This window comes from Podarcis erhardii (genome assembly GCF_964252035.2).
Source record: "Podarcis erhardii genome assembly, chromosome: 1".
Classification (NCBI taxonomy): Eukaryota; Metazoa; Chordata; class Lepidosauria; order Squamata; family Lacertidae; genus Podarcis; species Podarcis erhardii.
This window is the reverse complement of record NC_138497.1, coordinates 122938961-122952763: the sequence shown is the minus strand read 5'-3', so window position 1 is coordinate 122952763 and position 13803 is coordinate 122938961. Positions and strand designations below refer to the sequence as shown.

The following is a 13803-nucleotide window of genomic DNA, read 5'->3' as shown; positions in this document are numbered from 1 at the left end:
AAGCTGTTAATGGGCTTGCTTCGCAAGACGAAAAAACCGCTAGACGAAGAGCCTCACGGAACGGATTAATTTCGTCTTGCGAGGCACCACTGTATAAAAAAACCTCCCTGTACAAAGGAAGCTAGCGTGTCGGGGTTGAGGTCAGATTTTTAACTTCAACCCTGTTGAAGCCACCTGATCTACGAAAAGTACAATTTTCTGCAACAACTAGGAAAAATGTGGTGTGGAAATGCCAAGACTCATGGGCTCCCAATAGGTGGGGTGGGGTGTGCACAATTCAGGGTCAGCAAACTTTTTCAGCAGGGGGCCGGTCCACTGTCCCTCAGACATGGTGGGGGACGGACTATATTTTTTTGGGGGGGGGGATGAACGAATTCCTATGCCCCACAAATAACCCAGAGATGCATTTTAAATAAAAGCACACATTCTACTCATGTAAAAACACGCTGATTCCCGGACCGTCTGCAGGCCGGATTTAGAAGGCAATTGGGCCAGATCAGGACTATGAGTTAGGGAGGGAATGGGACTCTTGATTTCAGGGTCATGGGGGTTGGACTAGATGACAGGGTCCCTTCCAACTTTAGATTTCTATGATTCTATGACCCTGACTGCAGAACAAGAAAAATAAAAAAAGGTTTTCTGATACAATAAACCTCATTAAAGCAATTAGGATCTCCCCCTGCCTTTTTTTTTTTTTTTAAAGCAACTTACTTTGTAGTCCGGTAAGTGTATTTGTAGGTAACTTCTCGGGATATTTGTCTCGCCAGTGCAAAGAGTTCGTCCCTCCGGGTCAGAAGTGCGTTATCCTTCACACACAATTGAGCAGCGGCTTCGTTAACTGTGAGCTGGAAAACAAAAGACAAGGGATGCTTCGTTGCCTTAGCTGTATCACTCCTTTGAGGAACATGAAACCCTATGTATCTCCCATTACTGTTGCAATGTACATAAACAACATTATAGAGTTTCACAGAGAAATCTGGAGGGCTTTCTTCAGATTTCTGGCATCATGCTCAACACAGTTGCCACAGTTTTATATAGATACGCACACGCACACACCCCGCAAAAAACCAAGTTTTTAAATGCTGCTAGGTACCTTTGATTCCCCCCCCCCCAAAAAAATTGAAGTTATACCTAAATTCCCTCGGAAGTAAGTTGGTACTTTTAAAAAACAGTTATTAGATCAGGGACAAACTATTTTGTTTAAAACCAATGCATGCTTTTAAAATGAATTCAGGCAGACCTGAAGGATTCTGCTTTAATAATAATAATAATAATAATAATAATAATAATAATGGTCCTGAGGTCGACTCAGGGGGCTGGCTGTGTAGCCAATCCCTTACTGCGCCCTGTGAGCACCCACTGGGATGAACTGCTATGACAAACTCCTACATTTTGGTGTGATCAAATGCGATCCCCCAGAGTGTCTGGAGATTTGGCTTCCTCTGCAGCGAAGCTTTAATAGTCTGCTAACTTGGGTTTTATTTCTGAGCGAACCATCTCAAGTTAATAGTGTTTGCACAAAATGGCCAAGTGGCCTAAACCAGAGGTTTTCAACCTTGCTGAATCCACGGCTCCCTTAACCAACTACATTCGTTCTGCTGCACCCCTGTGGGGCTCAGGAGCCCAGTTACGTCACCCCTTGCCTGCAGAGCTGCCAGCCTCTCACCCCCTTTTTTTGGACACCCTTGTGGAGGGTTCCCTCAGCCTCCTCTCGTTTGGAAGTCCTCTGGGCAGCAGCTGCTGCCATCTCTACGATAATCTTTATTGTCACTGTCCCATACAGAACAACGAAACTGAAAATCTACAGCAGACATTCAGAAACCAACAAGCCTGCTATCCCAGCTATCCCAGCCTGGTTAGCCCCCTAAAAAACTCTGATACCCCATAATTAAATACAATATACGCCCATAGAGACTACCTTACACTGCATTTAAAACCAAAATCGCATTTGAATAGAAACTTTCTCAGGCGGCTGGTCCTAGTCTTTATAACCCTGTACCTTCTTCCAGAAGGCAGAAGCTGAAAGAGATCATTTCCGGGGTGCGCACTATCCTATACTATCTCTGCAGCTTTCTTATGGCACCTGGAAGCAGATTTGATCCAAGGTAGGGACGCGGGTGGCGCTGTGGGTTAAACCACAGAGCCTAGGACTTGCTGATCAGAAGGTCGGCGGTTCGAATCCCCGTGACAGGGTGAGCTCCCGTTGCTCGGTCCCTGCTCCTGCCAACCTAGCAGTTCGAAAGCACGAAGTGCAAGTAGATAAATAGGTACCACTCCAGCGGGAAGGTAAATGGCGTTTCCGTGCACTGCTCTGGTTCGCCAGAAGCGGCTTAGTCATGCTGGCCACATGACCCGGAAGCTATACGCCGGCTCCCTTGGCCAATAAAGTGAGATGAGTGCCGCAACCCCAGAGTCGGCCACGACTAGACCTAATGGTCAGGGGTCCCTTTATCTTTAGGGAGAGTGTTTTTGTTTTTCCCCGACCATGCAGCTCCCAAACCACACACACTGGTCTCTGGTCTGCCCCACCCCTGCCCCAAAGACATATGCCTCCCAGAGGAACCGTTCGCCTGCAGAGCTTATAGCCAGGGCTGCTGCAATAAACAGCTGTGCAAGCCTTTGGGAGGCAGAGACGCAAAAGAGCATCAGAGGAAGGAGGAAAAGAAAGAGGGACAGAGGCCAGTGTTGCCCATGGCACCCCTGACCATCATTCAAGGCACCCCAGGGTGCCACGGCACACTGGTTGAAAACCACTGGCCTAAACAGACTAATGGGAGCTCGGAATCATTAAGCAGGTGGAACGAACCTCTAAATAAGTTTCTGATGGGTTGCCCAGACCATTTATATCAGAGATGGAGCTACTGTCCCAGAAACCAATCCCTATCCATCATGAGGCTGGTTTTTACTGGTCTGAGATTCCCATAGAAATGGGAGACTTCACCCTCAGCCTTCATCGTCTCCTCAGAAGACAGTGATGGATGGATGGATGATGATGATAAAAGGAGAAGGAAGAGGAGCAGCTTGAGTCTAAAGATGCCCAGTTATCATACTCCCTGTTCTGCTTATGAGAGCGCTGTTTGTGAGCTGGAATAGGAATGTTGCGAGAGAAAAATGCTCCAAATTCAGATTAAGTTTCCATTTGCACAAGGTATTATGCAAGATTTTGTACGGGCCGCTAAAGTTCATATGCTATGGCCTATATATTCCTTATTTGCCATATTTTTCATTCTTTTAACACAACACCCATTGCACTGTGTGCATATAACTTTTGGATCCAAGCCAATATAACCTGTATTATTAAAAATGGAGAAGTGAAAGTTGCCAGATGTACACTTTCTGTTATGACATTCCCAGCTGGGGGATGTGTGGGTGTGGGTGTGGGTGTGTCCCACCTTTCCCCATCTAACCACTTCTCTGTGAATGAAAAACAGAATATAATGTCACAGACTGGCTCCTGACATATTATCTGCATTCACTCGCTGGATTAAGACTGACACTATAGCTGCCAGTTCCAAGTCACAACATGCTCTACATTTGCCTGATGTTAAGTAACCTCATGCGTGAGAGAGAACTGGTGTCAACTAGGGTTGCCATCAAAATTTCACCTGAAGTAGTTCAAAACATATTTGGGGTTCCCTGGTTAGGCAAAACACCTGAGGAATTTTGAGGGAAGTCCAAAGTATCTCCATAAGGCTAGCAAAATTCCTCAATGTTATTCAGGCCAACATCCCCTAGGCCTAGGTTATAACTGAACTTCCACAGATAGGCAATTCTCAAGCAAAATAAATGAGTATTTTTTAAAAAACAAATCCGAATAGAAGACTGTCGATTTTTCCTCTGGGGTCTCATATATCAGGGATGTCCAACAAGTCGATCTCTACAAGGTTTTTATAGATCGTGGTCGATCGCTGGCCCCATTCCGGCCCCAGCCCCTCTCCCTGGGCTGGCTTCTATTGTTGCAGAAGAGAAGCCGGAGTTTAGAAACAGAGGCTGTTATCTGGCCAGCAATCATAAGGTTAGTGGCTGCTTCCGTTCCTGCCGAAAATTCCCTGACCCCCTAAGAAACGGGGCATTTCTCCTCCCCTAAAAAAAGGTCAACAAATTTGAATCACTGCCAGATTTTAACTTTGAAAGTAGATCACAGTCTCTCAGGAGTTGGCCACGCCTGTCATATATGATAGATGCTGAGGTTTATTTCATTGCTGGCTATTAAAATGATATGGCCCTTTCATTTCAACAGTATACCAAGGTGGTTGACAGAAGAGAACAACAATGTACAGTGGTACCTCTGGTTGCGCACAGGATCTGTTCCAGAGCTCTGGTTGGATCCTGAGGTGTGCATATCTGAAGGTGCTACTTCTGTGCATGCACGTGGCGTGGTTTAGCACTTCTGTGCAAGCGCACAGCGTGTGGAGCGCTTCTGCGCATGTGCACGGTGCGTAGAGTGCTTCTGCGCATGCAGCGAAACCCGGAAAAATACGTGCGTATCCCGAAGGATACAGAACCAGAGGTGAACGTAAGTAGAGGTACCTCTGTACAGTCGTACCTTGGATGTTGAACGCCTTGGCTCCCAAACAAATCGGCTCCCAGAAGTGAGTGTTCCTGTTTTCGAACATTCTTTCGGAAGCCGAATGTACGACGAGGCTTTTGCGGCTTCTGTTTGAAGCCGCGATTTGGTTCTCAAACGTTTTGGAAGTCGAACGGACTTCCGGAACGTATTCCGTTTGACTTCCAAGGTACAACTGTATACCAAAATATAACAAGAAAAGTCTTATCAATAAAACAGTGAGGTTTTAGTAGCCAGAGATGGCAGGAGCAGGGATTAATAACCAGGAAAAGCTTAGGGTAAAGAGGAATGCTTTTAATGGCTGGCAGAAGCACCCAGCTGTTGGTGCCCACCTGATCTCTAGGGGGAGATGATTTCCCAAGGTGGGTGACCCCAGAAAGACAGCAGTTCTCCATACCACTGTAAGGTGGAGACCTCCAGGCACCAGGCGAAATTTTGCACTTGGCTTATGACCACTTGCGACTAAGTGAAAATAGCTGGGCATCATGATGGCGCCTGACACCTCCACCATCTGGGGATCATTGGATCGGGACTGTTTTCACACGCTAATGCCCCATCTGTAGAATTAACTATCAGTTCTATTTCATTTGCACAATCGGAAACCTTCATCTGGTTGTAAATATTAATAATAAGTCTTTCTGTAAAAAACCACACGATTTAAATCAAGTCTTACTGATTGGATTGGATCAATTGGATTTAAATCAAATCCCCCTGCCCTGTGACAAAGTCATTCTCCCCTCTTTAAACTTTATAATATTCAACACGTCAAATGCCTATGTACATGCAGCAATGCACAGAGCTAGAGGATTCTAAATTTTACGGACCCAGCAGCCCGAAACCTTGTCCCACTGCAACATAAAGAAATTACATTAGCCAAGGCTGAGCCCAATATTCTTTCCCCTCTTCACAATTTCCACAGTGCCACACTCAAGACCAACAGCCATGAATTCCTCTCAGTGACTACAAAGACCTTGGAATGAATCTTCGCATCAGGAACAAAAGCTAAATGAAGTGAGAATGTGGTGGCTTATGCTGACATTCGCTACATATTGTTCTGTCAGTCTACAAGAAGATAAGATTTGGAGAATCAAGCAGGTATTATAAAAGTCTCTGAACACTGAGAACTTCAGAAAGAATGGATTTCATATGAATTAACACTATGGCAAAACTCTTGCTTACCCAGCAGAAGCTGTCTTAGACATTGCAAAAGGATCTTTGAAGTAGCTCACACAAGAGAGTTGCTTCAAAAGGTGCTTTTGCACAGCTTCAATTCCCTCAAAGCTGACAAGCGGGGACTAAATTCTGCTGCCTTGGGCAGATCTTATTTCTGCATATCCTCCACTGCCTGCAATCATAAAACAACATTTATATCAGTGGGATTCACCCCCAAATGAAGGTATTGTCTCAATATAAAAAAGTGGATATAAGATTTAGTCCTATTCACTGACATACATTAGGAGACTAATTACATATCTCCTTTCTCCGTGGATGCAACGCATCTTAAACACACACACACATTATGGTTGTTGATTTAAAATCACATACTTTTATTTCAGTATGTCAGGGCATTTCGTATCCTATCTTAAAAATCTCTCAGCAGAACACAAATCCATACAAAAACAAAGAATCTGTTTAGGTCAGATAGATTTTATTGCTTCCTTGAGTAAGGAAGATTTGGTTTTCACATGCTGCCATGAAAGGACGAAACTAGTACCACAAATAATCAAACCATAGATCTGACTCATTCTATTAAGAGCCACAACATTCAAATATATAACAAGAATGTGATCTAGTTTCATTTACATTAGATCTTATACCAGAGTAATGCATGCCGTTACTAGGGCCCTGCGGGACTTGACATCTTTCCGCAGGGCCTGCAAGACAGAGCTGTTCCACCAGGCCTTTGGCCAGGGCACAGCCTGACTCCCTCCTTCGGCAATCTTCGCGGAGCTCTGACCCAATGCTTGCCATTGGTTTGATTTGAATTAATTTTATAATGAATGGTTTTAGAGTGTTGTGTTGTGTTGTGTTGTACTGTTTTATTGTTGTTAGCCGCCCTGAGCCCGGCTTCGGCTGGGGAGGGCGGGATATAAATTTATTATTATTATTATTATTATTATTATTATTATTATTATTATTATTATTATTATTGCAAAACTCTTGTAGGTTGATTGGTGCCTCAAAAAAAGGAAAGGAGATGGAAATTGAACTACCACCAGCTTAGACTTACAATGCCATAAATAGAGGGTAGAGAATCCTTTCCGGCTCCGCAAGGCAAATCTGACAGGTGGGTAGGTTCACCCATCTGGTGGAATCCCACACGCTTTGCATGTCTCACAGAAACCATCTTAGAACATTGCAAAAGCATCTTTGAAGTAGCTCACACAAGAGGGCTGCTTCAAAAGGTGCTTTTGCACAGCTTCAATCCCCCCACAGCTGATGAGCGGGGACTAAATCCTGCTGCCTTGGCTACGTGATCTTGTTCTCTACTGGCCAATGCAGGATTAAACCTTAACCTCCCATCCACCAGATGACATCACCAGTGATGTCAGCTGAGGAGTGGGTGGACACAGCTTGAGGGAAACGGCATTGGGGGCCAAACTGTTCCCCCTGACGGACTAAGAGTGGCTTGCGGCCCAGAGGTTTGTCACTCCTGCCATAAACCCACAAGTAATCCAGTCATGTGACAAATTAAATGCTATAATTCAGAGGATCCTTTTTTCAAATAAAACATGAGCAAGTTAAAACGCATTTCACTGCTCTTACCAGTGAAATTCTGCACCTCACAGCTGGCTGATAAGATGCTGGTAGTGGGGTTGTTTTATAAATAATCGTAGCATTTATAGTTTTAAAAATGGAGTGCAAGTGATGTTTGTGGGGCTCTAGAGTACTATACACAGGACACGCAAAAAATAAGCTCCACTACCTCCAAAAATAGTAAAGAATAAAAAAATTCAAGGTTGTTGATACTGAATTCTTACCAGCTGGGGTGACGGCCTTTTGGATTTCTCTTTCTTCTTATCACTGATATATTATTGGTGTATGTTTTAATTATGGTTTGTAATCCGGCAAACTGTTATGAAATTGTCGCACCCTTCGGCTAGTACAGTAAACTTACTGATGATGGTGATGATTTATCTTGTTACTGCAGACCTTGATCAGCCCAAAGGCGATCATTATGAGTGATGGCACTCATGAGTGAAGCAGCGGGTGAAACACTCACAATAGCCTTTAGACCAGGACTGGGGAACCTGTGGCCCTTCAGACTCCCATCAGCCCTAGTCAGCATGGCCAATAATCAGGAATTATGGGACTTGTAGTTTAGTAACATCTGGAGGGCCACAGTCCTGTTTTAGACAGTCAGTCACCAAGGAACTTCTCTCTAGGAATCAAATGATTGCAGACACCCAATATCCAGAGCAGAGGTGGGGAATCTGGATCTGGCTGGCAGATCCACCTGGGCAAAGCCTGATTGATGTGTGGGGCCACCCTCCTGCCACACACTTGATGTCACAAGGACTTAAGTAACTCATTTTGCCCACACAATTCTCAATCAGCCAAATGCTCCTCCTTTTATCAGTATTTGCATTTTTTTTGCCTAGATATTCTTGGAATTGAAGAGCCCCAAAGGCATTTTCTAAACAATGATTTAATTTTGCGAAAGTATTTGCTCGGTATGTGAACTGGAATTCCTCTTAAGATATAAGAGGGATAAAATATAAACTAGTCTAGGTATCACATTCATTTTAAGAGCATTGGCTTTTCCCCACATGGTCAGGTTCAATGACTCCCATCTGTCAATCTATTGATACCTCATGATATATTTTGTTGACGTTTCATGACACTAATTTAGATAAGTCTTGTGGCATTAACATGCCTAGATATTTAATGTTGCCATTGCAAATATAAACCTGGTATTGTTTAAATGTCTGAACCAAAAAGTTGTTTCCTATTAACGTCAAATCCCGATTTGGACCAGTTTATAGTGTATCCAGAGATATTGCCAAAAACATCTATTTTGCCCACACAATTCTCAATCAGCCAGTTCACTCAAAGGCATAGCCTGCGAACCTCAGAACATGCCACGTCAGGCACAGCACTCCAGAAGACCAAACAAACAGTTGTTTGCTTGCCCTAGGGTACACAGCCTCGGCCCAGTATACCTGAAGGAGCGGCTCCACCCCCATTGTTCAGCCCAGACACTGAGGTCCAGGGCCAAGGGCCTTCTGGCGGTTCCCTCACTGTGAGAAGTGAGGTTACAGGGAACCAGGCAGAGGGCCTTCTCAGTAGTGGCGCCCGCCCTTTGGATCGCCCTCCCATCAGATGTCAAAGAAATAAACAACCATCTGACGTTTAGAAGACATCTGAAAGCAGCCCTGTTTAGGGACGTTTTTAATGACTGATGTTTTAATGTATTTTTATCTCTTGTTGGAAGCCACCCAGAGTGGCTGGGGAAATATTATTATTGTTGTTGTTGTTGTTGTTGTTGTTGTTACGCACAGGACTTGGCAATTGTGGGCACAGCGCTTCCCAAGCACTGCGAATCAGCTGACTGCCTTCCATGCAAGCCCCACTATTGCCTGTCCCATCATATATGACATCTGCTGGCAGACCTTATTATGTTGGAGGTTCTGCATTCCCACTCGAGGGACAGAAGACCTTACAACAGTCAAGCATTAGAAACTGAGATAGAAAAGCTATTCACCACATGGCTCCTGACGTTTTGCAGGCGCCAAAACAAAATATCTAGTCACTTTTTTAAAAAAACAGCAAAACTTTTTTATTCTTCTTCTTGAAAAGCATGAACCACTCTAGTGCTACGTGAGCCAGATGATCTGAGGCATGTTGCATGGGTCAGTGCCAGCTTAAGTCCTCGTCTTTTGCCATTGCCGTTATTACAGAGGGCCTTCTCGGTAGCGGCACCCGCCCTGTGGAACACCCTCTCATCAGATGTCAAGGAAATAAACAACTACAGTGGTACCTTGGGTTAAGTACTTAATTCGTTCCGGAGGTCCGTTCTTAACCTGAAACTGTTCTTAACCTAAAGCACCACTTTAGCTAATGGGGCCTCCTGCTGCCGCCGTGCGATTTCTGTTCTCATCCTGAAGCAAAGTTTCTGTTCTCATCCTGAAGCAAACCCAAGGTACTATTTCTGGCTTAGCGGAGTCTCTAACCTGAAGCGTATGTAACCTGAAGCATATGTAACCCAAGGTACCACTGTATCTGACTTTTAGAAGGCAGCCCTGTTTAGGGAAGTTTTTAATGTCTGGTGTTTGGTTGTGTTTTTAATATTCTGTTGGGAGCTGCCCAGATTGGATGGGGAAACCCAGCCAAATGGGCGGGGGTATAAATAATAAATTATTATTTAGTGGGTCCAATGGCCAAGAAGGCGGTTTTCTGCACATGTCAAAGAGGGAAGGGAGGGGCAGATGGGGCTCACTAACCTGGGAAGGTAGCCCAACTCTGATATTTTGGTGCCACGCTGCCCTGCAGACCAGCTGACTGGCGAGGCATTGCAACCATGTCATCCAGATGATGTTAGGCCCCAAACATCTCCACTTCCTCGCAAAAGGCGGGGTTGCCTGTCACAAAATGCACCAGGCACCCGGCTAATTGTGAACACTGGCTTACAACAAACCAAAGCAGCCTGTATGCCCTTTGAATAACACTGGCTACTTTCTTATAGGTCTTAGCGATAGAACCTATGACACACAAGATTCCTACACCTGCAACTCAACATGATGTTTTATGCAACACTGAGTACTATCAGCAGTTGCCAACATCTGCCAGACATAACCTGCTTAAGGGAGAGGATGATCTGGCTGAGGTCTGCCATTTTACAAGACAATAAAGATTTTAGTCTCTTTTGAAATATTGCCCAGGAACTCTAAGTCGGAAGTTCCACCAAGGTCAAGGACACAGTCCCAAGCAAAAGCATATAGGATTGCATCTTAAAGCGTTTATTTTATTAGAACAAAAAAAGTTGGTCATCCACAAGTTGGGTGGTTATGTTAACTTATAAAAATAAAATAAAATAAAAAAATTCCTTCCAGTAGCACCTTAAAGACCAACTGAGTTAGTTCTAGGTATGAGCTTTCGTGTGCATGCACACTTCTTCAGATACACAGTGTATCTGAAGAAGTGTGCATGCACACGAAAGCTCATACCTAGAACTAACTCAGTTGGTCTTTAAGGTGCTACTGGAAGGAATTTTTTTATTTTATTTTGTTTTGACCATGGCAGACCAACACGGCTACCTATCTGTAACTTATAAAAATAAGTTAAGAAACCACGAAAAACAATCAGACAAACTTTCTATATCATTCATTACAATGCATCAAAAGTTTTTACGGTGCTAAGAAGGTTTCTATAAATATGAACAATTCACAGAACAGTTCTTCTCTTTGGCATTTTTCCATTGAACACCAGTTAAGTCTACAGTTAGAATTAAGAAAAAAATAAACTGAAAAGCAGAAATGAAGAAAATACCACCAACTATTAAAAACGTGTGTCGGCTCTTGAAGGCAGCTGTTCTAATTAGTTAGCAAGCCAAATTTAAGCAGCGTCTGAGTCAACTTTCACTGGTTTTTCACCTAGGCTACCCTAGGGAGAGACCTTTCGCACCAGTGACAGCTTTGCATTCCAACTTGGGAGGTATAGGCAATCATTGCAGGTAGGCGATGGAAGAAATTTGCTGTGTTGCTGTCATTGCTGCCCTTGTTAGTCAATTACACCATCATGAAGGGGGAGGGGTAAGTAAGATCCACATAAACATTGGCATTCTTTGTCAGGGAACTGCCATCGGAGCCAGAGGGAGAGGGAGGGCTCCAGAGGGATTCCGGAGAGCGTCCCGGGAGGGAGAGAAGCAGCCCATCTTCTGGGGAAGGAAATCAGCGTAGCACCAGTGGAGATGGGGGAATCGGCGAGGTGGCTCCATGACTCTTCGCCGGAGACCAGCGGGGAGAGCACGGGTCCTCCGCTGCCCACACCCTCCCTGCACAGAAGGCTTCCGCGCAGGGAGAGTAGGCGGAGACTAGGCGTCAAAGAGCTTCTTTGCTGGAAGAAGTTCAAGAAACGCCCACTGACGGATTCTGCCAGCGACTGAGACAGCCACAGGTGAGTGGTAGATCAATGCCAGATTTTAATTCTGAAAGTAGATCACAGTCTCTCGGGAGTTGGCCACCCCTGTCCTAACCAAATCGATTTAGGTGGGAAATTGGAACAAAATAGAAAAACCTACAGTGGTGCCTCGCAAGACGAAATTAATCCGTTCCGTGAGGCTCTTCGTATAGCGGTTTTTTCGTCTTGCGAAGCAAGCCCATTGACAGCTTAGCGGATTAGCGCTATTAGCGGTTTAGCGGCTTTTAGCGATCAGCTGTTAAGCGGCTTATCAGCGGATCAGCTGATAAGCGGCTTAGCGGCTTAGGAAAAGGGGGGGAAAGCGAAAAAAAACCGCAGGAACTCGCAATACATTTTCGTCTTGCGAAGCAAGCCCATGGGGAAATTCGTTTTGCGAAGCGCCTCCAAAACGGAAAACCCTTTCGTCTAGCGGGTTTTCCGTCTTGCGAGGCATTCGTCTTGCGGGGCACCACTGTATGTGCAAAGCCTATTTGTTTCAACTATGGATTTCACTCTCATTTAAAAACTTGATGGAAGAAACAAAAACGCATCACCGTATGAAGATTCCACCTCAAAGTTTTCTTCTACAATCTAAGCAACCACAACTCAAAATATGCTTTCTTCTGTTCAATCCATTTCAGCATCTGACTATAGCTCATGCTCTTAAAAAAAAAAGTGCTAAATTTTTAGGTGGTGCACAGATCAAAACCTTTTTTTTTTATCTTAAGGAAACCATGGCTTTGAACCCAACTTTTGTACCTTCCTTATAAGGGAAGCAAAATCTTTTAATAGCATTGGATTAGCGTTTCACATCACAGTGCAATTTGTCTGCATCCCTGAAATGGCCACACTACTATTCAGACATTTGTTATATCTGAAGGTAAAAGAGAGGATCTCTTTCGTTTTAGACTATAGTACACACATTGACACAATAAATTTATATCCATCATGTGGTACAGGAGAAAATGTGTTTGTCTAAATGAGTTTTTTAAAAATCCGCAAAGCTGCTCAGGAAGTTTTTCGTCGAGAAGAAAAGAGTTTTGCAGCTTTAAAGTCAGAGCACCACTGATTTTCACAGAGCTCCAGCCAGTAATTTAACTCTGGTGGATGGAAATACTATTACAACTCCCTTCTTTTTTCATCTTGCATTTTCTGAAAGGAAATACTTCGCTAAGTGTTCCCCAAATTGTGAGGGGGGGAAATGTTGCATCAACTGTAAAATGAAGAAATGCTGACACAATATTTGCTTTGTGTTGCATGTACTGTAACTGTTCATCAATAGTACCCAAACAAACAAGGATGGTTAAGCCTGGAATTTAAAGCTACAACATGCAACATAGAAACATGCAATTTGGTAAAGAGATACTCCTGAAGTGAATGACTAGATTCATTCCTTTGAGAATTGAGGGACTTTATAATTTAGAGAATCTGGCCTATAGTCTGTGTAATGGTTCTAGGGGTTGCTCGTGCGTAAATCAGCGCCACGCTTGGCTGGGTTGCCTGAGTGAACCCTTTCTGTCCGGACAGCCACTCACCCGTGGCTGTCTCAATCGCTGGCAGAATCCGTCACTGGGCGTTTCTTGAACTTCTTCCAGCAAAGAAGCTCTTTGACGCCTAGTCTCCGCCTACTCTCCCTGCGCGGAAGCCTTCTGCGCAGGGAGGGTGTGGGCAGCGGAGGACCCGTGCTCTCCCCGCTGGTCTCCGGCGAGGAGTCATGGAGCCACCTCGCCGATTCCCCCATCTGCCCCCCTTCTCCACTGGTGCTACGCTGATTTCCTTCCCCAGAAGATGGGCTGCTTCTCTCCCTCCCGGGACGCTCTCCGGAATCCCTCTGGATTTACGCACGAGCAACCCCCTAGAACCATTACAGCGCCCAAGTATTACTACTACTACTACTATACCGCCCTATACTCGCAGGTCTCACAAGATAAAATCAAAATATGAAAACACAAAATACATAATCAATATTTTTTTTAAAAAAACTAACCCAGTAAAACCTAACACATTTTAAAAGGGCACTGGATGTGAATCAGCCAAAGGCCTGGTTAAAGAGTTCGTTCTTGCCTGGCGCCTAAAGGTGTATAATGAAGGTGCCAGGCGAACTTCCCTGGGGAGAG

At 44.5% G+C, this 13803-nt stretch overlaps 1 protein-coding gene across 1 annotated transcript in view; it reads right to left on the bottom strand.

The window, feature by feature from the left end:
- The window catches only part of NAB1 (NGFI-A binding protein 1), a 48836-nt gene that overhangs the window by 19648 nt on the left and 15385 nt on the right, over positions 1-13803 (bottom strand). The window contains exon 3 of the mRNA XM_081838356.1: positions 712-845. Within this exon, the coding sequence (XP_081694482.1) occupies positions 712-845 (134 nt within the window). The remainder of the gene's footprint in view (positions 1-711; positions 846-13803) is intronic.